The 23663-nt window shown below is 39.6% G+C and overlaps 2 protein-coding genes across 2 annotated transcripts; both read right to left on the reverse strand.

Annotated features, from left to right (window-relative positions):
- Positions 1 to 264: 264 nt before the first annotated feature.
- Positions 265 to 10151, reverse strand: birc2 (baculoviral IAP repeat containing 2). The gene is given in 15 exon segments (XM_034140081.1): positions 265 to 1233; positions 1583 to 1624; positions 1880 to 2035; positions 3168 to 3266; positions 3392 to 3634; positions 3748 to 3796; positions 3876 to 3954; positions 4051 to 4150; positions 5308 to 5578; positions 6161 to 6376; positions 6378 to 6464; positions 7339 to 7619; positions 7735 to 8694; positions 9761 to 9839; positions 10134 to 10151. Coding segments are annotated over 13 exon segments (1911 nt in total). The 5' UTR covers positions 7829 to 8694; positions 9761 to 9839; positions 10134 to 10151; the 3' UTR covers positions 265 to 1039.
- A 3775-nt stretch (positions 10152 to 13926) lies between these two features.
- Positions 13927 to 22833, reverse strand: LOC117490367 (transcriptional coactivator YAP1-like). The gene is made up of 10 exons (XM_034140082.1): positions 22792 to 22833; positions 22592 to 22637; positions 22061 to 22292; positions 20417 to 20637; positions 19616 to 19770; positions 18508 to 18609; positions 18200 to 18300; positions 17164 to 17282; positions 16694 to 16794; positions 13927 to 15459 (listed from the first exon to the last, which is right to left on the reverse strand). The coding sequence occupies exons 3-10, from the start codon at positions 22262 to 22264 to the stop codon at positions 15278 to 15280; spliced, it is 1185 nt and encodes a 394-aa protein (XP_033995973.1). The 5' UTR covers positions 22265 to 22292; positions 22592 to 22637; positions 22792 to 22833; the 3' UTR covers positions 13927 to 15277.
- Positions 22834 to 23663: the final 830 nt, after the last annotated feature.

Genomic DNA, 23663 nt, shown 5'->3' on the forward strand with positions numbered 1-23663 from the left:
GATGAAAATAAGGAGCCACTCCCCTCTGATATTTGGTTGAAAAGAACACGATGGTGCTCTAGGAAGAGATTCAGGTGAGGGGGGGGTTACCTTGGTTGGTGATTGGCTAATGGTTACACAAGCCAAAAACGTTATGACATCAAGTGGCCAAAATCTGATGATTTTCAGACAGGTTTTTATATAAATGGATCAGGAGAAAGAATCTTGTGAAACTTCCAGAATCTCTCCACAGAGGGGACATGTTGTATAAAAGACATGAAAAAGTTGATTTTGCATAATAGATGACCTTTAATATTTGTGTAACCTGTCTTATATAGTACCAAGCACCTGGTATACTGCCTGCTTAGTGGTAGATGGAGTATCACATGTTGGTACCAGGTTGCTCAAAAAGACAAGCATGACCAGGTGTCATTGAGGACCCTTAGAAAATTGTCTAGAACATGATTAGTTTTACTTTTTTTAGAATACAAAAGCTGTTACATTGGAGATGTGGTTTATACAGTAATAATAACTTGCATTATATAGCGCCTTTCAAGGGACCCACGGTCGCTGTACAGTAATAGGGCAAAAACAACAGATCGATTAGGGGCCGAAAGCCTTGGCAAACAGATGGGACCCAAGGGCCCTTTTGAAGGCGGTAATTCCTTAAAGTCACATTTTGAATATGTATTTTTTCATCAGTTTATAAGTGAACTTAACCCCACAAACAAGTCAGGGTTAAATTAGTGAGTGCTGATCATATGATTAGTCAGCCCATTAAGAAAAAAGATTCAAAACTTTTTTACATGAAATGCACTGCTGGTTATACAATCTCAAAGAAATTAAGTTTAATACAATCTTAGGTCATTTAACAATTAGTAATTAAAGTTTGTCAGATGTTTTTTCATACATTTTTACAGATAAAATGTATATAATTCTCATCAATAATTTACTTGTTTCAAACACATCACCCAGAGCTTTCTACTGATTATAACAACTGTAATATTGGATTATATCCTCAACTGTATAAACATTGATGTGAGACTGAACGACTCCCCGGTTATGAGAGGAAGGTTCGGACCGTTCCTTTCACCAGGCCTCTGCAGATTGGACACTTTCTCAGCGACGGCGCACACTCTTTGCATACCACCAGGTGTCCACAGGGGATGAACACGATGTTGACTTCTTTATCCATACACACCTTGCAGGTCCGCTCCTCCTGCAGGCGCCGCAGCTGCTCCTCCATGGGGAGGTCTGCAAAACAAAAGGGAGACATTTCCAACCTGCAAATCCAACACGATGATCTACATGTTTGATGATGATAAAAAGTGAATTAAATAGAACATTTTATTCATTATCAAACGTTAACAGAAGACTGCGTGTCATTTACTTGGAGGTATATTTAGATAATATCTCACATCAGATACAATAGGCTGTTCATCTAACATTTAAATAGAAATTTCACATCATGGGGCCGATATTAAGCAAAGATAAACTTTTCAAAGTAGAAGTTACAAAGTGCTTCAAAGATAAACATTTAGAAATCAAAAACACAAAAAAGTTAGATTGTCAGGATAGTGAGTTTTTATGTTTGTCTTAATACCTGAAAGATCTTGGCTTGGTGATGCAGCTTCGTTAGATACGGCTGAAAATGTGAAAGTTAAAATGTAGTTAGCTTAGACTGGTTTATAAACAATGAAGCAAAAAAACAACACAAAAAGCAAGTACTTTGAACTTCTTGAGAGCTATCTTATGCTTAATAGTTGGGCTTTTTAGACCACTAGACCTTTTTTTAAACATGGCAGTATTAGTTTCATGACCAACTGTATTGAAAGTGTTTAATTGAAATGTTTAGTATGAGCACATACGGCATGATCTCCTTGGTGTTATAAAGACATACCCATGAGATCTCTGAGCAGGTGGACGTCGTTTTTCTGGATCCAGTTGCGGAACACCTCGGCTGCGGCGTTTCCCTTAGTGAGGATGAGCTCGATCAGCCGGGCGGTTTGCTGCTGGGCCGACGTCTGAGCCTTCAGACCGCCGTACTCCTCTGTGGCTGCAAGGGAACAGGAAGTATTACTCACAGCGGAGAGAACTGAAGACGCTAAAGCTGCATATTCTGCTTATCAGTCATGCTCTGAATATTATAAACTGGTGAACAACAGTACATTTTGAACAAAAAGCCATCCTTGTTGATGTTATCAACTTTTGCTTGAACACAATCTACTGTGCAGCTCCGTCCGACTCATGGAAGCGCTTTGTCTTTATTTACCAGTCATTTTTTCCTAATGTAGTAACAAAAAAACATAATTTATACAAAGCGCTCTTACTTACCTAATCCAGGGTATATGCAGGAATCCTGAAGTCAAATGTAATACCTTTAACGACCTTTTTTAAGACCCTTTCCATACGTTTTAAGACCTCATTGCCACTTTGAGTTTTAACCGGTTACATTGGCGACACACTTTACCTCACATTGACTATATACAGTATTGATTGTCCTTCCTCCTTATCTTCCAACCATTTGGACGCAGACTTGCATTTCCCCATAACGATGTTGTTTAACAACCGGCGTAAACGGACCTGCACGCGCTATCAAGCAGTGAGCGCGCGATGTCCTGTTCAGATGACGTCAAATCCAACGGGATGCCATAAATAAACTACACAGAATCACACTACACACCTACGCAATGATTACATTCAGGCAGACTGTAGAATACAACCTCTTTGGACAATTTATATACTTATTGAAAACAAGCTACAAAATGTAATACCTTGGAAAATGCCCTTTAATATTTTTTAATAGCCTTCATTTTCGCTAAATTGATTTATCAACTTTTAATACTTTTTAAGACCCTGCGGACACCCTGTATTCCCTTTATTGCAACACTGGTCATGTTCAGGTATCATCAGACATGTAGCTCTTAAAACCTACATCCTGCGTCCCAAAGTAACTAGTTAACTGTCCTTTCTACAAAGTTACAAAACATTTAAAAGATGGGGCAACAGTTGTTAAAGCAGATTAAATCCAATGATTAAAAAAGAGGGCCTCCCATATGCGGAGACCGCTGCCTTGTAAGCCGATTCGAACATTACCTCCCCTCTGTTTCCCCTTTCACTCTATTTCTCAAATAAAGGCCCTATGGCCAACAAAAAGAAAGAAAAACAAAGAAAAAGTAGACTCTTACAGATCACAGTTTGCTCCCTTAAATGCTCCAGCACTGGCTCCACACTCTTCAGCCGCTGGATCAACGCTGCCTGGTGTCTCTTCACAAAGGTGAAGCCATCTAATGTAACAGAACAAAATGAAATGATTCAGAATGCTCAGAGCAGCATGAAGATAGCTGGATTTCATTTTGGTTCATGTCAGTGGAGACTATATCTGTAGGTATTTTCCGACAGTTAGCTGTACCTGATGCCATTGCCTCGGCCACCATCTCTCGCTCCTCCTCCCTCTTCTGGTCCTCGGCACTCAGCAGGTCTGAGACCAGCTCCTGGACGGTGCGGTAGTTCTCCCCGCTCGTCAGGATCTTGCTCTGGACGGTTTGCTTCACTAGACTACGCTCGAAGCCCATCTCTAGAGCGGACTTAATCACAGGGGTGTTCATCATCACTGCATCCTCGGAGCGTTCCTCTCCTGGGCCGAGGTGAATTACTGAGAGACAGAGAGAGTACAAACGTCAAGCTGGTTGATAGCACTTCCTGTCTGTCAAGGACTCTTTACATTGTGCCAAAATCCATTCAGTCAGCTAATCCTTCCAAACTCACCAGGTGGATCCGTAAACTCTCTGGAGCGGCTGTCTCCATTTGATAAAAGCTTTTGGGGAAAGAAAACATTTATTTAAAGACTTGTTCTCTGCAAAACGTGTACGATTTGTGTGCCGCTCGCTACCAACCTGCTCAAACAGCCGAGGGAATCGAGCCTGGATCTGGTGAACAAACTCTTGTCCCTTCTCTTGGAGCAAATATTCACACCTGGAATAAACCAGAGGAATACAAACGTATAAGTACAAAGGGCTCTGGTCCACACATTTTGAACCAAAATGAAACAGTATTTGAAACAGCATTTACCGAGGGAACCATTTAGCGTGTTCCACCCAAGGATCGTCTCCGGACTCCCAGCAGCGCAGGCCTCCGTCGCAGCAGAAACACTTTACGTCATCATTACGACCTTTAGGGCAAACAAAGAACTTTCAGTGTGACGGGTAATTTGAAGGGGATTTTAAGGGGATTTCAAAGATAAAGGACTGTTTCAACTGAAACCAGTTTAAGGCAGGTTTGTTTCCCCATCTTTCATTTCTGCTTTTGCCTGAAACCCAAGTAGTTTACCGAAAAAAATGATATATTTAGTATTCAAATGAGATGTTAGAAACCAGCTGTCCCCAACAGAATTTAGATCTGGAAAGTCTCGTGTGTGTTGGACACCCCCCCCCCCCACACGGGGAAACTGTTACTGAAAGGAAAAGGAAAAAACCTCCAACCTTTGAATTGACATTATCTGTAAACTCGGTTTCAAAAACGTTTAAATGACAGCTTAAAGATTTACATTTCAACAGCATTTCTGTTTTAGTAAAATACCTATATCCACAACAGGTTATTGCTATAAATGAAAAGGTACATTAAGAATTTAACTTCTGGGAGGTATATTTTATGTTGTGGTCCTAAAGAAATGCGTTTAACGTAATACAAATGGTGCCTTATACCAGGAAGGGTGCAAATATTATTTTCAGAATTAATATATGTTATTTAGTTTTGAAAATAATCAAAGCTGAGATCTTTTTCTTCAGTCTCCTTTAACCTGCAATAATTAATGTTGGGAGAGCGCAACAAGCTGTAAACACAACACTATCATATCACTATTGGGGAGGGATGAAAGCCCTCTTTAATGGTCACACAGGCAGAGCACACAGCACACAAAGTGACAAGTGTTCTCTGCATTTAACCCATCCTAGTACCAGGAGTCTAGTACTAGGAGCAGTGGGCAGCTATTGTACAGCGCCCGGGGAGCAATGGGAGTGGGGGGTGTCCGGTGCCTTGCTCAAGGGCACCACGGCAGGGCAGGAGGTGAACTGGGACCTCTCCAAGTAGCAGTCCACACTCCATATTTTAGGTCTGGTCGGGGACTTGAACCGGCGACCCTACAGCTCCCAGTCCAAGCCCCTACTGACTGAGCCACTGCCGGACACTAGCATTCAAAGCTGATAATGCAGATATGGACGTGCTTTTGCTATCATGTCCAAGTCCAACATTCAGTGTCCTTCCAGCAGCTCCTCGTCAGCGTGCGGTCTGATGGGTCTGATCAGCTGGTCTCTGTGATATTATCCGTACCTACATAGTAGAACCCAGCTTTAGCCAGCTGGTCGGGCCGGACCGGGATACGAGACGGCCAGTTGACAAACGTGAGCAGCCTCTCGTCGCTCAGCTGCATGGCGTTGTTGGACACATTGTTGAGGGCCGAGGCCCCTGAAGGCAGCTGAGAGGAGACTCCTCCGGACGCCAGGGACACGTTGTCGGCTCTGTCCCCTCGCACAAAACGACAGTTCGGATAATGCCTCTGGTGCTCGGATACGGCTCTGTCGCCTGGCTCCCAGTTACTCAACTGCAAATACAAAACAAAAAACTTCTGTCATGTTTACTGATAAAGAAATTAACCCTGAAACACATACAACCTGCATGATAATAGTATTGCCTTCTGTCCACTTCTATCGTTATCTTTTAGAACCCGTAAATATATTTCTTTAGGCAATTATTATTAGTGATACTATACTATGACTTTACTGCATTATGTAGTATGATGAGGACTTTTAAATGACATTGTTGCTACATACTACTTTTTATAATAGCATACAAAATGATGACCTTTCTTCTTATTTTATGGCATACTATGCTAGGAACCTTTTCATGACATATCATGAAATACTACTGATAAAATGTTAATGCAACATATAAGTAGAACAGGGCCACAAAAGACCACAAAATATAGGGAGTGAAAATAAGATATTCAGTTTCAGTATTTTGGAATGTGACAGAGAAGGGCTTGTTCTCTACAAAATCTATAAATCGAGCCAGGATAAGAGCTATATGCGGGTTACATTCTACGGTTTGTTACACCTCGTTTCCTTCTACATGTACACACTCTTCCATAAGGCAGTGGGGTCGGTGCCTCCGTGAGGACACACACCTGTCCTCCGCAGCTGAAGCAGGCTACTCGGTCGCCCTGGCCCAGGAAGTAGAAGCCCGCCTTGGCGAGCTCGGAGGGGGTTATGATGGAGAGCGTCCACGGGTGGAAGGAGTCCAGGCGGTTCTGCTCTCTGCGCATGCTGGGGTTATGGCACGTCGGTCTCTGGTGGGACATGTCCTCAACACCCCGAGAGCTGAGCGGGCTGGAGGGGGGGGGGAGCAGAGAAGGCCATGTTCAGGTAGCCCACCGGCTCCTCACCTTGGCTTATTGCCGGGTTAGGAGCAGCGGTGCCTGGACCAGAAAGCTGGAACAATAAGATGCAAACTAAATATGAAAATGTACTCAGGTAGGTTAATTCTACTAGGAAATGCAACTACAGAAGACAAACAAATTCATACTAAGGAGTAGATTAGTTGCTCTATGAACAATTATATTCAAAGATTCAAAGGTTTTATTGTCATATGCACAAAGCTACAGTGTAGAAATGGCAATGAAATTCTTCTGACCTGAGCTCCTCCAACAATGCAACATATATAATAAAATACAAAGAACAAAATACATTGATTCTTTAGCTATGGTTTTACAAAATATAAGGGCAACAAGTTATGTATTACTTTTGAATACAGCATGTATTCTACTGTCCTGTATATAACGTGTATCTTATTCAATCACAATTAGTTCTATTATACTATTTGATGTCTTTTTCGTTTTATGTTAAGTGTATGTTGCATCGTTGGAGGACACTTAAGATTGTCATTGCCAAAACCCACGCAGTAGCATTGTCATATAACTAATAAAGCCTTTTAAACTTAAACATTTTAAAACTTTCTATAAATGTGTGTCTAGTCATTTTTTCTTTTACTTATTCTTTATTAGTTCTTTTCTCACATTCCCCTTTACATCCAATAGTACTCCAATTTAAAGAACAGTTTCTTTAACAAGGGGTCACAACATGTTTAAGGTCTCAAATCCTAAAACTTAAACAAAATAATCAAATCAATAATAACACTGAGAAACGTCAAGTAAAACAGGTATAACAAAAATAAAATAAAAGATGGGTTGTATATAAGGTCATCCTACAAATTACAATAATACACTAAATACAGTCTAATATACCAGAACATTTCAAAAATAAATATTGGTCTAGTCATTTTTAAAGAAACTTGTATTGATCTTACCGGGACGGCTGGAGCGATGCGGAGCGGGGAGAAGGCGGAGTGCGAGGAGGAGAGCAGGTTGGCTGTGGACGGGAGGCTCTGGATGAAGGAGCAGGAAGGAGAGAGCTGCCGGTGTTTCTCAGACGGACAGTCTCCCGCCTGCCAGCCCTCTGCCGTCACGTTGCACCTGAAACACTGCACACGGTCGCCCACACCGGTGTAGAACCAGCCGGCCCTCGCCAAACTCCGCTCTGTAACTCCTGAAGCTGGGAACCGGGCATAGGTAGAGATGCGGAAGAGCTCTGTGGGATAAAAAGGACATCATACTGACACATCGATCTTTTTAAAGCACATCAGAAGTTTAAAAAGACACATAAGCTTAAATCTAAAAGACAACACAATTAAAGAGAGTGGTACCTGAGGAGTTATCATATTGCAGGTCAGGTGGAGGCCCGTTGCGACATAATCCCATCAAAAAGGGGTTGTTCTTTAGTTGAACAAGAGTTTCCATTTTTTGTATTAAAGTTTAGAAATATAAAGGTAAAAGAGATGTCCTTAAAAGGGAATGGGGTTTGAGAGAACCCAAGGTCTTGCTTTCTTACAGCGACACACACTCACTCACACTGCAACAGAAAGTAGAAGATCATGGGCCGAGCATGTGGGGAGGGGATGCAATTCAAATCAAAAGACTTCAATAGAAAGTGAAAGTAAGCTTGGTTTAGTTTGAAATGAAGTGAAGAAACAAAACTACCAGTCCAGCACCACCACCCTCACGTCATAGGCAAATACTGCCTGAGGTTCCAAAGGATATAAAGTCATGTATTTCCCTCTAACCTCCTATTTCCAACATAAAGCCTGAACTTTACACCTGGATCCATTTCACCTTTCCCTTCAGAGAGAACTTCCTCTGAACATTTAACTGCAGAAACGTCCACATTTATCTTTGAGTTAAAGCCCCAGTAAATGTACGTCCAACAAAACACATCCTGTGCAGTAAAAAAGAATAGACTTTTTTTAGAGAGAGTAAATTATATGCATTCTCAAATTAGAAAAAGTGTTTTTCTCACCCTGGGTCAGTATAGATTTTATTGTCTTGTATATTAAGCACAGGCATGTATGACCCTTTTAATTTAATCATGTAGAATGTGATTATTTTAACCAACATTAGAAATTAAATAAATATCTCAAGTGAACACACGAACACACAAACACACAGACCAATGGATATGCTCTCTCAAACCCCTCCCCCCTTCTAGGACATCTCTTTTGTAGGTGTCTAATCCGTCATATTTGAATACCAAAAACCAAATAAAAAAAAGGTTATCCTTCTTGGGTGTGGATAATGGACCCTCCTCTTTCGGTTAATGATAGCAGGACCTGTAGAAATTAAGAAAAAAAACAGACAGAAAAGGTTAAATTGGGTTCAAGTAGAAATTCTTCATGGAGGATTTGAACCTCTTTAAGTCTGTATATGTTACAGTTTTGCCAGGTTCATCGTGACAATAAGCAATGTTCAATTAGGTGTTCCCTATATTCAATTATACCTGAAATTCAAAGAATCAATTTCCTGTTAATTTTGTGCGAACTGAGGTTAGTAAAGTGTTGACCAAGTGGTGAATTAGCTACACATTCACATTATAATCATAACTGGTATTTTCTTTTGGCAGGGTCACATTAGGCTAGGGGCCTTTCTCATTTCAGGATTTTGTGCCTCCTCATCTCCTCTCTCCATAACTGAGGAGGGTTGCCGAAGCAGCTATGGGCGTATGTTTTCGGAACCTGAGCTTTAAAAGAAGCATGATACACATCTGGAATAATCTCTAACCATGATATAATCCCCAAGCAATACCACCCCTGTTTTAACCATATTTGTTAATGTCATTTCACCTGGATACGACTTGTTTTTTGTATATCTGACTTGATTTACAAGTGCCTTGACTCCTGTCTTTGACTCCTATCTCCTCTCCCCCTTCACGGGCGAAATTAGGACAGTAGGAGAGGAGGCAAGGACAATATTCGAGTATGTACAAAATGGAAATGGGAAGTTTGTGGAGAGGTACCTTGCTCTCCAGACACTTCCCGTTTGACTGGTTATTTTGTGGTTCAATTCAGCTTTAACTGTTAACTATGTCATTAAATAACCAGGAGAGATTTGGATTGATTTCTAATTGTTGCATTGAACCATTTATTAGAACAAAGCAGTTCCTGGATGATGTGTATCAACCATATACTGTATATTAACGCCCCACAGAAACCAGTTTGACAAGACCAACCGACATTAGCATGCTAACGCTAACGTCTGTTAACGCGACTAACTGTCAAACACGACTCATTAGTCTTTGCAGCAGCACGGCGGAAAGAGAACTAAATTGTCTGAGTTGAGACAATTAATAAGACAGCAAGGTAACATGACATTTCCAGTAGCATCACTGAGTCTACTCACCGTTTCCCAATTCAGTCGGTATGGAAAGTCCCGACTCGAGACGTATCGTGACGTCACAGACCACCACAGCGCATGACTGCTGTATGTTGAAATGAAAATGAGACAGTCAACAAAATATATAATGTTGCTGGAAATCCCTCCGCTAATATTAGAACATCACACCAACAATCAGCATATTCAGATGGATTACATAAAATACATACATCGGAATGACCACGATTTTTACCCGGGATTATTTTTTGTTTCATTATCTGTCCTCCTGGCAAACCCGGACATTCAATCACTTCAAACACACTAATGCAACTATTTTATAAATGGATGATTAAATGTAATACTGTAACGAAGTGTGTGAAATCCAGACAATTTTACTCACTTATACTACATTTGAATTTGTAACAAAATGAATGACAACCTCTGTGTCAAATCCCATTAGTCAACTCCAGAAACAAGCTGTTAAATTCCAATCTGTGTATAAAAAAAGTATACAAACATTAATATTACCTACTTATGCAGTATTGGAATAAGTACTATTTGACATAAGTGATGTAGCAATACTGCACTGTGAAAATATGGCTAAAATACTTCAAAGATGTATTTAAGTAGAGTAATCAAGTAAATGTACTTAGTTAATTTCAACCACTGTTCACATCTGTAACCCTACTATATCTGAGGGCACATTCAAACATGAACATTTACAATACAATTGTAAAGAGATATTTAGAGATGTTACAAACGGAGCATATTCGTAGGCTATATACAATTGAAATAGCCAGAGCAATAACAACAATACTATTTGAATCTTAAATCAATGGTACAAGGAGCATTCTTGATACTTACATAGAGGATTTGAAGACAGGTCTGCAAATGAATCATCAGAAAGAATTCTTGAATGAGGTTATTATAGATTGCTGTACTTCCCCTAACTTCCTGTTGTACAACCACTCCTCCATGATGTGTCGAAAATGTACAGTGCCGAGAGCTGTGATGTTAATCACACTACATGTCTACTTTCAATAAGGAGTGGCATACGTTTACATATTAGCCTGTGTGTTTTTATGTAAAGTCCCTGTAATTTCTTCACATTTTCTCTATGTGTGTCACCTTTCTCATCATTCAGTGAGTGAAACTGAACTTTGTGATTCAGTTCAGGTCATTTTATGGTACCTGGAAATCCCTTTTGCTTGAAATGATGCACTCAAGAGCAGGTCATTATCTACAAGCTTTAAAATGTATTACACAATGTGAATATCAGGGCACATGATTGTGTGATGGTTGTTATTATATTGACCAAATCAAGGATTCTCTAGGAAAACAAGACATTCGGACTAAAACCACCAGACTCAGGGACAGTTTCATCCCACAGGCAATAAGACTGTTAAACACCTGAACTGCTGAAGCAAAATCTGTTAAACACCTGAACTGTTGAAACAACATCCAAAATATTCATCTGGCTGCTACTTTAAAATTATTTAACTACTTAGAAATTATTTATCTATTGACCTAATATATCATATTCCAATAACTTGCATATAGACTCTCATTGCACTATTTCACTTTTTTAAACTATTTTTATTTTTGTATTTACTTGCACTATATTTTTCTGTTTATCTGTGTTATTGTGTTGCACTGTTGGAGAAGCCTGTGACCTAAGAATGTAATCGGCATAACTACACTGTAGCTATGTTCGTATGACAAATAAAGAACCTTGAACCTTGAGTGAATCATTCAGTGGTACTGTAACAAAAACAATGGTACTGTAAAAAGTTAATATCTTATTGTTTCATATAGCTATTATTTTATTTCAAATTGTATTATTTTATTTCTATGTGTTGGCTTTAGAGATACAGTTGAATTAATGGAAAAACACTTCTGACATAGGTGTGAATATGTTTGTATAATGAAAATGGAACTTAAATAAAAACTTTTTAAAAAGTACGTGTATCCAAATATGTACCTATGCAGAGAAGGTTTCTTAGATTAGTGTTTTGAATAACTTTGGAAACCCCTAGATAACTGCCACTTCCTTTCATACCCGACTGAAATCAACTAATAAAAGGAACATATTGGGCAAATAGAAATAGGAATACATTAGAAGACATCCATGTGCTATTTCAAAAACATACAATTGATAAGAGACACTTGAATCCACCACTCGTCAGGTATATTTAAAAGTTTATTCAACAGAAACTCCTTTAAAATGATTACAGTGAGAGTAAGAAGAAATATATTTATATAAAGCACATGCATACAAAGGTACAAAACAAGTCTGATTGCCTCCAAATTCTCTGTAAATAAGATAATAAAAATCATTATATGTAACATACATAGCAAGTGTCATGCATGCTAAGATAAATAAAAGGTTAGGTAGTGTGTGGCATTGTGTGTATAAACAGTAAGTCTCTCCAGGCCCATGGTAGTTTAATTTAGAAGATATTAGTTGACTTGGCTTTTTATTTGGGCATGACATGAATGTCTCCACCTCTAAATACTGTTTAATGTAAAAAAGAAGCTGGTTAGAAGAAACACTCTCACCAATTGTTAACAGCTTCCAATTTAGGTAAAATATAAAACACACTGCAGAAACAACCCAGCGGGTAAAGACACAGATTATATACTTTCTTATATAGTAGTAGTAGTAACTAAAAGAGGAGAATTCAAGAGCTCCCCTTTTTAATGATTGCCTTCTGTATTACAGCACCAGAGAGCTCTTGCAGTTAAAACAAAAATATACCAAGAACACAGCATCCACAATTAGTATGTTGCACATATTTGCATCATTCCCACTTACAAAACAAGTCTTAAGAGTGGAAAACGTCAGCCATGGACAGAGGAAATTATAACTCTATAGTGTGGTAGCAAATTCATATCTTAATGGTACTGATTATTACAGGATTTTGCACGTTTTAGTGTATTTACAACAAATCAAAAACATTGTACATTGCTGCGATGTTGCTCTACTTTAGAAACTTGAATGTATTCGATATTGTTTCAGGATTCTTATCCATATATGTTCAAACAATCTGGATATGTAATAGCAGAATCTTTTAGTGTGCTTCGGTAGTGCAATTCCTTACCAGTAACTGACTTTTGAACTAGTTAAGAGTTATTTACTGTACATGTGAGGGATTTTACAGTGTTACGGTGTACCTTTACACCCATTAATGGGTTCAAATGAAAGATTGTATTTCCCTGAAAAATATGATTGTAATATTGTACTATTCTCATTTTCATTTATATTACTCTTCAGACAAGTTATGTTTCGTATAATGGATGACTGTACTGTGATCCACCAAAAACACATCGAGTTAATATGTGAGTCAAGCAAGTTTTAGGAGTCAGCTAACTGAATTTTGGTAATAAATGGAAAAAGTATTTGACTTAATTAGATAAAAGTTTTCAAATATGGCTGAGATGGTTACTTGTGTTATGTCTTTCTGTTGAAAACCTATGACTGGAAAAATAGATAAAATATGGAAAGGTAAATGATTAGAAATGTATAAAGCTATTATTGGAAAAAGTGAGAAGAAGTATTGATAGAATAATTTCCATTTATGTTTCAGGAGAGATACAATATCTGCTGCACACTAAGGAGAGATAGTGTCCTTGCCCTTATGGCAACTTTGTGGCTTCGTTTCTTAAACAAAGGGTGGACATAATAATTGTACAACTGTACAATATCATGCAATCCAATACATCTAATCGCCAATAAATACTACCTTTGTGGAGCTTATATTTAATGCTGGAGTGGGAAACAATGACTAAAACACTTTAAAATAAAATGCAAACCAATTCATCAAACACTAAGACAACCTAAATATTAGTTACTTAAACAATTGTGATTTTGTCTGCAGTAATTTAGAATGCAGAACAGACTTTAAAGGTGGGGTAGGTAAGTTTGAGAAACCGACTCGAGATACACTTTTTGTTATATTAATGCTCTTAACATCCCGATAGCAATGAATATCTTAAGTGCTTTGACAAAAAATCATCTGTGGAAGCCGTAGTACTGTAAAAAGCACGACCAATCATCTGAGCCGGCCCGGCTAAAATAACTGGATGGCCTACCTGCCTGTCAGCTTTCCATCTGTGCACAAACTTATCTCGTGCCCTCATTGGTCATGTGCGCGTTCGTGTGTGTTGGAGGAGGGGCTCTGTAAGGAAGTGGCAGATTTGTTCCGGCTGTGTATTTTCAAATTCTAGCGCACTCGAGCTGGTTTCTCCAAAACTACCTACCCCACCCTTAATGAAATAAAAATAAAGAGCTGAGCAATTTCCCACAGCAAAGTCTGGCTTTGGTTTGGGCTATTATTTACTATTTAAATTAACCAGAGGACCAGATGCGTCAGGATAACAGTTTCCTGGGGAAAACCCCGTATTGTTGTTGGATTGCATTATACTGAACATGTGTTCATTAATTGTAGACATCCTCATTCCAGCATTCCTTTCTATAAAAAAAAGTCCTCAAAACACACTTGGCTGCAGTTTTAGTGCCAATAGTTAAGACTTCATCTCCTGCTGTCGCCTTCATTTCTCTTAATGTGAAGGCTTTTAACAGGTTTTGATTAGTTAGGAACGAAGTCTCCACTGTGACCTCAGATAAAGCTTATCATCATATAGTAATTACAAAAAAACTCCTCCGATATTCCACACAGACTTCGTAGTGACTCTGGTTTTAATACTGTTTTTCGGTTTGTGAGCATTTTAACTTAAAGTCTGTGAGTAAAATCTCTATTAGTGTTCTTGATCTTCTACTGGCTCACCACAAGGGTGCGTCCTCTCACCCTGATGTTTATGTGAAGCAGTGATAGTGTGAGCTTTGATTATAAGAGCAGACATTTTTGGTTTTATGGAACCAATGTAGTGTAAATCATAATAACTTCTTTGATTGATCTCTTGCTCTCAGTCCTGATGCTTCTTAACAACATGTTTTGGACTGTGAGCATAAAGTATTAGGCTGCTTAGAGGTAGTAGCACTAGATGTTGCTCTTTTTATCCCACAAGCTAAATGAGGTAACAACGGGCAATGTGGATATGATATCCTTTAAAACAACTTTAATGCTATTTGAACAAGTCTTTCTTGCATTTATGTAAATGCTACATGAAGACTTTATTGACTTGACACTGTGTTTTTAAAAGTTTACTGCAAACTCAATCACCCAAGTGGGGATAATAAAAGATAACTGCACTCTAAAATAAGCTGTGACGCACTTTACAAGAGACGCGGGGAGCATCATTTGAGGCCGATGACTAAAAGGAAAGAGCGTTGTAAAAATATGGATGCTCCTTCATGCATCTCCGTAAGACCAAGGCCCGAAAAGAGGAAAACACCAGCAGCTTACCACCGTCTGCGAGAGTCAGGCTTTGTCTTTCCTCAGGGTGCGAGGAGTGTTAGGGATCCATCACACAGCAGTAGCATACTCTCTCAGTGACCTTGGTCTGTACCACTTTTGAAGATTCTCCAAAATTCTCCGTCATGTCATGAAGATCTGATGATTGTTGGGTGTTGGCTGGGTGTGTCTATAGCCAGGTGAGCAGGCTGTCTCTGTCCATGTGCGACCCGGAGAGAACTGTCTCCATGTCCATCAGGAGGTCTGAACTGAGACCCTCTGGGATGCACGGCATCAGCTCCTCGCCATCGGACATCGGGAGCACAGGCATCGAATCCTGTAAGGACATCGAGGAGGTCTCCACTGAGTCACCTGGAAGAAGTCAGAGAAGAGGAATAACATTTAAACAATCATTTGAATATTAGTGTTGAGCAGAGAGAATTTGGAAGGGTCTCTCTTTAATACAGATTAATGTAGACCAGTGTGCAGAGGTGGTAAGTAGTGGAGTACAAATACTTTGTTACTGTACTTAAGTACATTTTTCTGGTATCAGTACTTTACGACTTTTTACTTCTTACATTTTTAACACAAATACCTGTACTTTCTACTTCTTACATTTCAAAACAGGTTGGTTACTTTAGTTTGAATGTGTGTTTGGTGGCGTGATCATTATTATTCAGAGTTATTGCGTGCCTATTGATTTGAACACGATCCGTGTATCCATCATTTCCTGGTCTTCTCTAAAGAAGAGGGACCAATGAAAACGTTGTCATGTTGCCGTTGTTCAGCATGGAAACATTCATTAGCTAACAATGACATTATTGTTCTATTAATATAAAGGGAGGTCAGGTACTCTTTAAAACAGCTGGTAGTTATGGGTACTTTTTACTTAAGTACGTTTCAAAGCCCATACTTCTTTACTTTTACTTGAGTGAATAAGTTTAGTCAGTACTTCTACTTTTACCAGAGTATATTTAAACACGAGTATCTGTACTTCAACTTGAGTAAAGGATGTGTGTACTTTTGCCATCTCTGCCAGTGTGTTTAAACTGTATTCCAAGAAAAGTGTATGTGCATAAAAATAATGTGTATGATTAATGTTTGCCATTTCATACTTCTGTTTAAAGGAGTCATATCATGAAACGTTATTTTACCAAGATCTGTGCCCTCAAATGTCATTGCTTTTCTTTAATTAAAATTGTATTATTCTGCATTGTCTTTATAAAAGTTATCGATATGGGAAATATAGTTTATGCCATTTACTACTGGAAGGCATGTGCACAAGCCTGATTTCACAAACCAATTTCAAAAACACGCCCATGTTCTTAGTTCTAAGATAAACGATATAAGTATTACAGCTAATTAGGCAACTATGACGACTAAAGTTGAAACAAATTCACTAAAAGGTCCCAAATAAATCGCTTCCTATGGTTGTCATATAGATTAAGATTCAACAGATATCACATCGGGACTCTATATTTATCATAGCTTTGGTTCAGGTAAAAATACAAACACATATAAATGGATCTCGAGGGAATTACTTTCCACTTTGGAAACCACAATACCATCCTTCTGACTTTGGTGTGTTTGTGTGTGTGTGCATTACCAGTGTCCATGTGATCCACAGAGCTCAGCATGTGGTCTGAGTTGCGGGGTAAGCTGCTGACGCTCAGGCCGCTGTCGGTGCTCTCATTACGAGAGTGAGCACTGCACAAGAACACACACATTCATTTAAATCCGATCATCATGTGTTAAAATACCTGAAAAGACTATCAAAAACACTGAATGGACAATTCACGTACACTGATTTTAAAGGTCTCATAGGCTATTCTTTACAAAACATCAATCATTTTCAGCAGACTTTTGGCATTGAGAGTGATATAAATATTACAATTAGGTAACCATTATTTAGCTTTTCACTGATTATTTCTACACTGTAATTGCTTTTACTTAAAGAAATGCATATGAATACCTTTCCTACTTTCTTCCCTTTATGAACACACCTCTGTGACTATTACTACAATACAATAAAAGGAGATCTTCAGTACACGGCAATACAAGTGAACATGCACTCACCCATTGAGTGTTGGTTCGTGGTTTGAGGATCTGATCCTGACATCCAGAGATGGGACAAGTGTTAGTGCGTTCCTGTCATGGTCCATCCCACCGGGCATCTGGTTCCTTCCTCCTGCCTCCTACATCACAAACAAACACATATGCATGTAAAACTCAAACTGTAAATTAATTGGTCACTTAATTACTGTAAACTCTGAACTAAATATATCTAAATACAATGATATTACACAATGAATAACAATAATTAAAGGTCCCCTATTATACTGTTTTTCATCAATATATAATAGGTCTCAGATATATACAAAACATGTCTCTGAAGTGTTTGGCTCCAAATACCAAACCGATCATTGCAGCATCCCATAATCCCCTCTGTTTCAGCCCTGTTCCAAAAGTGCTGATTCTCTGTCTGTTACTTTAGATGAAAAATAAGGAGCCCCTCCCCACGCCCCTCTGAGAGATATTTGGTTAAAAAGAACACAATGGTGCTTTAGGAGGAGATTCAGGTGATAAGGTGGGCGGGGTTACCTTGGTTGGTTATTGGCTAATGGTTACACAAGCCAAAAAATCGTTATGACATCATAAAGTGGCCTAAATGGAGGCATGTGGTACAGTGGGTTGTGCGTTGGTGTTCGGAGCAGGGGGTCACAGGTTCAAACCCCACTGCAGTCAGCATGTCGTTGTGTCCCTGGGCAAGACACTTCACCCCAAATTGCTCCTGTGGGGATTGCCCACAGTATTGAATATGTAAGTCGCTTTGGATTAAAGCGTCTAACAAGTGACATGTAATGTAATGTAATGTAAATCTGATCAGCTCATTTTCAGACAGGTTTTTATATAAATGAATCAGGACAAAAAGTGAGCAAATCTTTTTTCCTGAAACTTTCAGAGTCTCTTTACACAGAGGAGACACATGTTTATGTAGAAAAGACATTAAAAAGTGGATTTTGCATAATAGGTGACCTTTAAGGCTGCTTGTGTTGTGAGTTTTAGAATGCAGTGCAATGGCACATCCAAGTATGCTTATTTTATTTCTGACCTGTGTGTGTTGTGGAGGCAGGCCTTGTTTGCATCTGAGCCTTTCCTTTTCCTGCCTCTGCTGCAGTGCCAAACCATGGAGACCAGGGATCATCTTCTGGGCTGGAACATAAAAGTCATAGAAGAAGAACATTTAAAAATTAAGTAAACTTTTCCACAGGTTTATACATTTCAGGTAAACTTGTGAAAACGTTGGGTTCTTTCTTATTTTGGTTGCCAACTTGTGATGGTTGGGCATTGGAACAAAATGCTTCTCATTGACAAACAAGAATTGTCAATTCAGGAGACACAAGTTTGATAGTGTGCTACCTAGACGCGGGACGACCCATGTGGTGGTCGTATTTATGTGATCGATGTAGTACACCTCTCCATCTGCAGTCACAGCCTTCTCCCAGCCTTCAGGCAGTGGACCTGAACAGCAGTGAAAGTACACAGTGAGAAGGCAAATGGTGGATGGAGTGAATGGCGTGTGAAAGTAGAAAAGTCAAAAAATCTGGCCCACGTCCTTAAAGGTTTGTGCAGCTTTTAGTCTGCAGAGGTTTTATAATTAATAGAAGTGAAGGTTAGTGGGTAAATAGCGACAGTATGATGTTCTGTAGGGTAAAAGTGTACCAAGCTATGTGCATCTTGCCTAAATGCAGAGGGTGGCAGAGAGTAAACACCACAGTAAATCAATGACTTCGTTCTCAGTGAAAAAGAAAGAGGGATTCCAAATGTGATTTGTTTTGCCCTTGAAGGGTCTATTAATATATGCAACATCTTGTTACCGATCTACTGGCCATATTATTCTGGATAATCCACAGTTTATTTATAATAATTATAAATTGCACACATTATAAAAAGTTTGCATTACTTTAGTAGAAAGTCGTTTCAATGAAACTGGTCACAGCAAAGTCTGTGGGTTGTCCAGAGTGACTGTTAAATTGTTTTGAAAATACTTCCTTGTATTCAACTTGCCTTCAATAATGTATTGGCATTGGTTTCTTTGTATTCGCTCTCTCTGTTTCGGTTTTTATGAAAGCAAAACTCAAATAAACACTAAAAAGACAAATGACAAGAGCGGAAAGACAACAACCATTTACCAAGCTATACAACCTGCTTCAAAATAAGAAAAGGGAGATTTATGAGTCCATTCAATTTACTGCAGCACTCTCATATATTATCAAGAGAGTCTGAGATTCTGATCTCTCATTTCATAGCATTATTAGTTAAACCTAGGCTTTAATCTGCAGTACGATTTATATAATTCCCACCAAAGTCACCAGAGCAATGAATGCAGACACCAAAAAGGGAAATCCGGAAGAAAACACACCCAGCAAAGACCAGGCCCCAGATGATGGGGTTAAACACTGAAAAGAAGGTTTGTGCTTTGAAGAGAAACTGGAGGGTGAGAGTGGGGAGGAGAGCAGAGTGCTACCTGTCTCTGGATTGATGTTCTGCTGTAGCGTAGTGGGAGCAGGGTTGCTGAGGGAGTGGGCGTGGATCGGAGTGCCGGAGATGGGATGCTGAGCTGCAGCCAACTGAAGCTGCGCGATTCGAGGGTCCTGCCAAGTGGTTGTCTTATCCACGTGACTGTGAACATACAACAAGTTTCAACATGTCTGCATCTGCAACCTGATGGATAAGAAGCGCAAGACACATTTTAACCTCGGACCTGCTTTACCTGTACTACCTGTAGCCTTTGACAGGAGGGAGCTCTCCACGTGCTCATGAATAAAACTGACTGAAACCACACAGCTTGCAGAACTAGTTGCAAGCACTTTCTGTTTGCATGCACCTGATCAGCTTGAATCCAGGATATTTTCTATAACAGGAAGATACTCCTCCTGGGGATTTTTAAATAGCTTGATGCTCCAGATAGAATACAGATTATATGAATCATCTTTATTAAGTCATATATCAAGTGAAAATGTGCTGCTACTTTGTTCTCATTAAGTGAAGATGTGATGCTTTTCTCATCATTCATTTATGGACAATCAGCAAGCAATTTAAAGCAATCTCTCTGAGCTTTGGGGAAATGTGAGGGGTAATGTTACTATTTATTATGCACTAAAAATAATAATGAGTTGCATCCGTGTACCAGGTAAGTGCCGATGAGGAAATGCAGATTTTAGAACAAGGTGGAGCTGACACTTTGCTTCTGTCTAAACAGAAATCACTTCAGGTAACCCGCAGTGCGGCAGATCAAACACGTTGATAAACAGAAGTTAGACCTTACTTGAGGAAATAACGTTGGCCAGTGGGCGTTTTGGCCATTTCCCAACCGTGGGGGAGTGGCATGTCGTCAGGTATGAGTGCTGCCGCCGCCGCCGCTGCCGCCGCCGCTACATCTGCTGCTTGAGTGGAGAGCGAGTTGAGTGGGAGGGAGGCCGGGGAGGAATGGGAGCGGCCGTGCTGATGAAGAGTGAGGGAGCCGCACACACCTCCATCTGAACTGGCCTGACGAGAAACAAGCAGGGTTAACAACTCCCAAGACTACAAACCACAATCAGAAACATAAACCAGCAGGAAGAAAAGATTTGGATGGTAACCAGAGAGAGCCAAGGTGAAACAAACACTGAGAGGAAGAACAGTGAAACTGGCTGCCTTACTCTCAAATAGGGTTAAATTACTACTAAGAAGTTTCACCGACTGTTCTTTTTGAAAATGGAAAAACAGATCAGTGAATAGTTTACCAGTTTTAGTGTTGATTGAATTTGACACATTTTAGGGGGTAAAGTGTTTGAGCCACATCTTAATCTCTCAGAGATTCAAGGTCTGTTTGCTGGTCATGAAACAAATGACGGGAGCCAGAATCGAAATGGTTTATACCACAATCTTTTGCTGGTCAGATTATTGTTTTAGTTATTTGTAATGCTAATATTTAATAATACAAATTAACTAGAGCAAGAGTCTCACAGTTTTTGGTTTTCTGCTTACATGATAGTGGGTAAAATACATCTGGCCTGTTGGTCTTATAAAACCCAGGACACTTGAACACCTCACCCTGCACTGTGGGAAATATTAGCCTGATGGTCATTATTTTATTCCCACTATTATATAAACCAAACAAACAATTATAGTAAAATTATTATAGATGTACTCCTGATTTAAAAGATGGTCTATTATTTATATTAACTACATGACCAATTTAGTGCTATTAATAGTTTGTCCCTGAGATATGAGAATGGAGATGGGAAAAATAATAATGAAACCATCTTTTTAATTGCATTATTATGCAACGCAACAACTTACTAATGTCACGCAACAGGTAGTATTGGGTTGTATTGCATTGTTCTGGTTTCTCAGTGTTTAATGATGGCTACTGTCTTTACTTAATGTACTTATTAGTGGCATTGGTGGGAAGTAACTTAGTACATTTACTCAAGTACTGTACTTAAGTACAATTTTGAGAGACTTGTACTTTAATTGAGTATTTCAATGTTATACTACTTTGTACTTCTACTCTACTACAATTCAGAGGTAAATCATGTACTAATACTGCACTATATTTATTTCAGACCGGTTAGTTACTTTACAGATTGGGATTAATGATGGGAAATATAATTCAAATTTAAATCAGACTTTAGTTACACCTGGAGTAAATTCACAATCTACCCTGCAGCATACAAAGTCATTAAAACTAGCTGCACCTTTACCAGCTTTGATAACACTTTAAAGCATCATTAATTAAAGTGAAAACAAATTATATTATTCAGAATTGGACCAATTTGCAGAATGACTACTTTAACTATATCTTTGATGCCAATACTTGTTCTACTTTTATTTGAGTAACCTTTTGAATGCAGTACTTTTACTTGTAACAGAGTATTCCTACTCTCAAGTACTTCTACTTTTACTTTTTGCAGCAGTGTTTTAGTACTTGTCTGGAGTGGCCTCGGGAGTCCGGCTGCCTGAAGAAGGAGTCCGGGAGTTTCCTCATCCTCATGGGCAGAGAGGGCGGCTGTCGGACGGACTCGCTGGGGTTCATCACGGCGTTGAACAGGGCCTCGAGCTCCGTCTGCGAGTCCCCGCGGACGTGCACGATCTGCTGCCCGGCCGCAGGCACGCCGCGGTGCGCGTCCATGTCGCCAAGTTTCGGTGTCGAAACAAATCTGTCGAAAAGTTACAATACAATGACATTAGAATAAACGCAAGGCCCGGATAATACTACATGCGCCTGAGTGCAGGAGTTTTGATCGGATTTGTTTACACTTTTAAACCCCCCCACCCCCACCCCATTTGAACTTTTGTGTCCTTGTCTGTTTCAAACTCTCACTATTCGAAAGTCAATCAGCTGTGAAAAGACGCCAAATACTCGGGTAAAGAAGTCGAAGGAGATACATTACAAGCAGTGATCGCTGACCAAAGTAAATCTCAGCAGCGCACAACACGTTACATGCCTCCCACATACCTTCAAGCAGCCAGACCGTTTCCCCCCTCTCTCTCTCTCCGTATTCCTGCAGGGAAAAATAAAATAGGAGAAATCACAGCCGGGAAAACACTCAGACGGATATTAATTTCCGAGGCAAACTTTGATCTAAAAGTCTCTCCAAAGTGAAAAAAACCACACATAAATATGAAACTAGTTTGAGAAAGTGATTTCAGCGAGACCTCCAAACTTTTTTCACATCCACTGTTGAGTCCAGATTCATGTGATAGTGCTGAGGGGCGGGGTTGTAGGGTTTAAAGCTGCCGCAGTTGCAGGGGAAATATTTTACTCTGACATAAACCATCAACACAAGGCGTAGAAAACAGGTTGTACAATCGATTTATCCACAGCTCCAACTGCAACACAAGCAAGTGTCTTTACTCGTTGTAAATGCAAGGAAATCAGTGATATTAGAGTAAACTCAAAGTCTTTGGCAAGGTTTTAATTCCCCTCCTTGCAGCCTTTTAAGTTAATGCGGTTTACCCCCTGTGAGGAAAGAGGCGGAGGGCCAAGAGGTGACAGACAACCAAAGATGAAACACTTGAGAGGGGAAATTAGACTTTTTGGGGCCTGGGTCTGGTCTGGTTTTGGGGGGTTGGGGAGGGGTGGTTGGGAAGTTGTGCTGAGAAAACATCCGCCCCTGATGAGGCCGAGCCAGCCGGAGCCGCAGCGGCCTGCCCTCTGCTGGAAGACACGCGCACTGCTGGGAGACACGCGCACTGCTGGAAGATACGCGCACTGCTAGAGACACGCGCACTGTGGAAGACACGCACACTGTGGACTGATCCAAAGGCTCTGACTGGACTGGGGTTCCTGTCCAATAGAGGTGGGAGAAGTACTCAAGATATTGTACTTAAGTAAAGGTAGAAGTACCAGAGTAATACTCTGTTACAAGTAAAAGTATTTCATTCAAAATGTTACTCAAGTAAAAGTAGAAACGCATTGGCATCAAAATATACTTAAAGTGCCAAAAGTAAAAGTACCCATTATGCAGATTGGTCCATTTCAGAATAATATATATTATATGTTTTGATTATAATTATTGATTCATTAA

This window comes from Trematomus bernacchii, unplaced genomic scaffold, assembly GCF_902827165.1.
Source record: "Trematomus bernacchii unplaced genomic scaffold, fTreBer1.1, whole genome shotgun sequence".
Taxonomy (NCBI): Eukaryota; Metazoa; Chordata; class Actinopteri; order Perciformes; family Nototheniidae; genus Trematomus; species Trematomus bernacchii.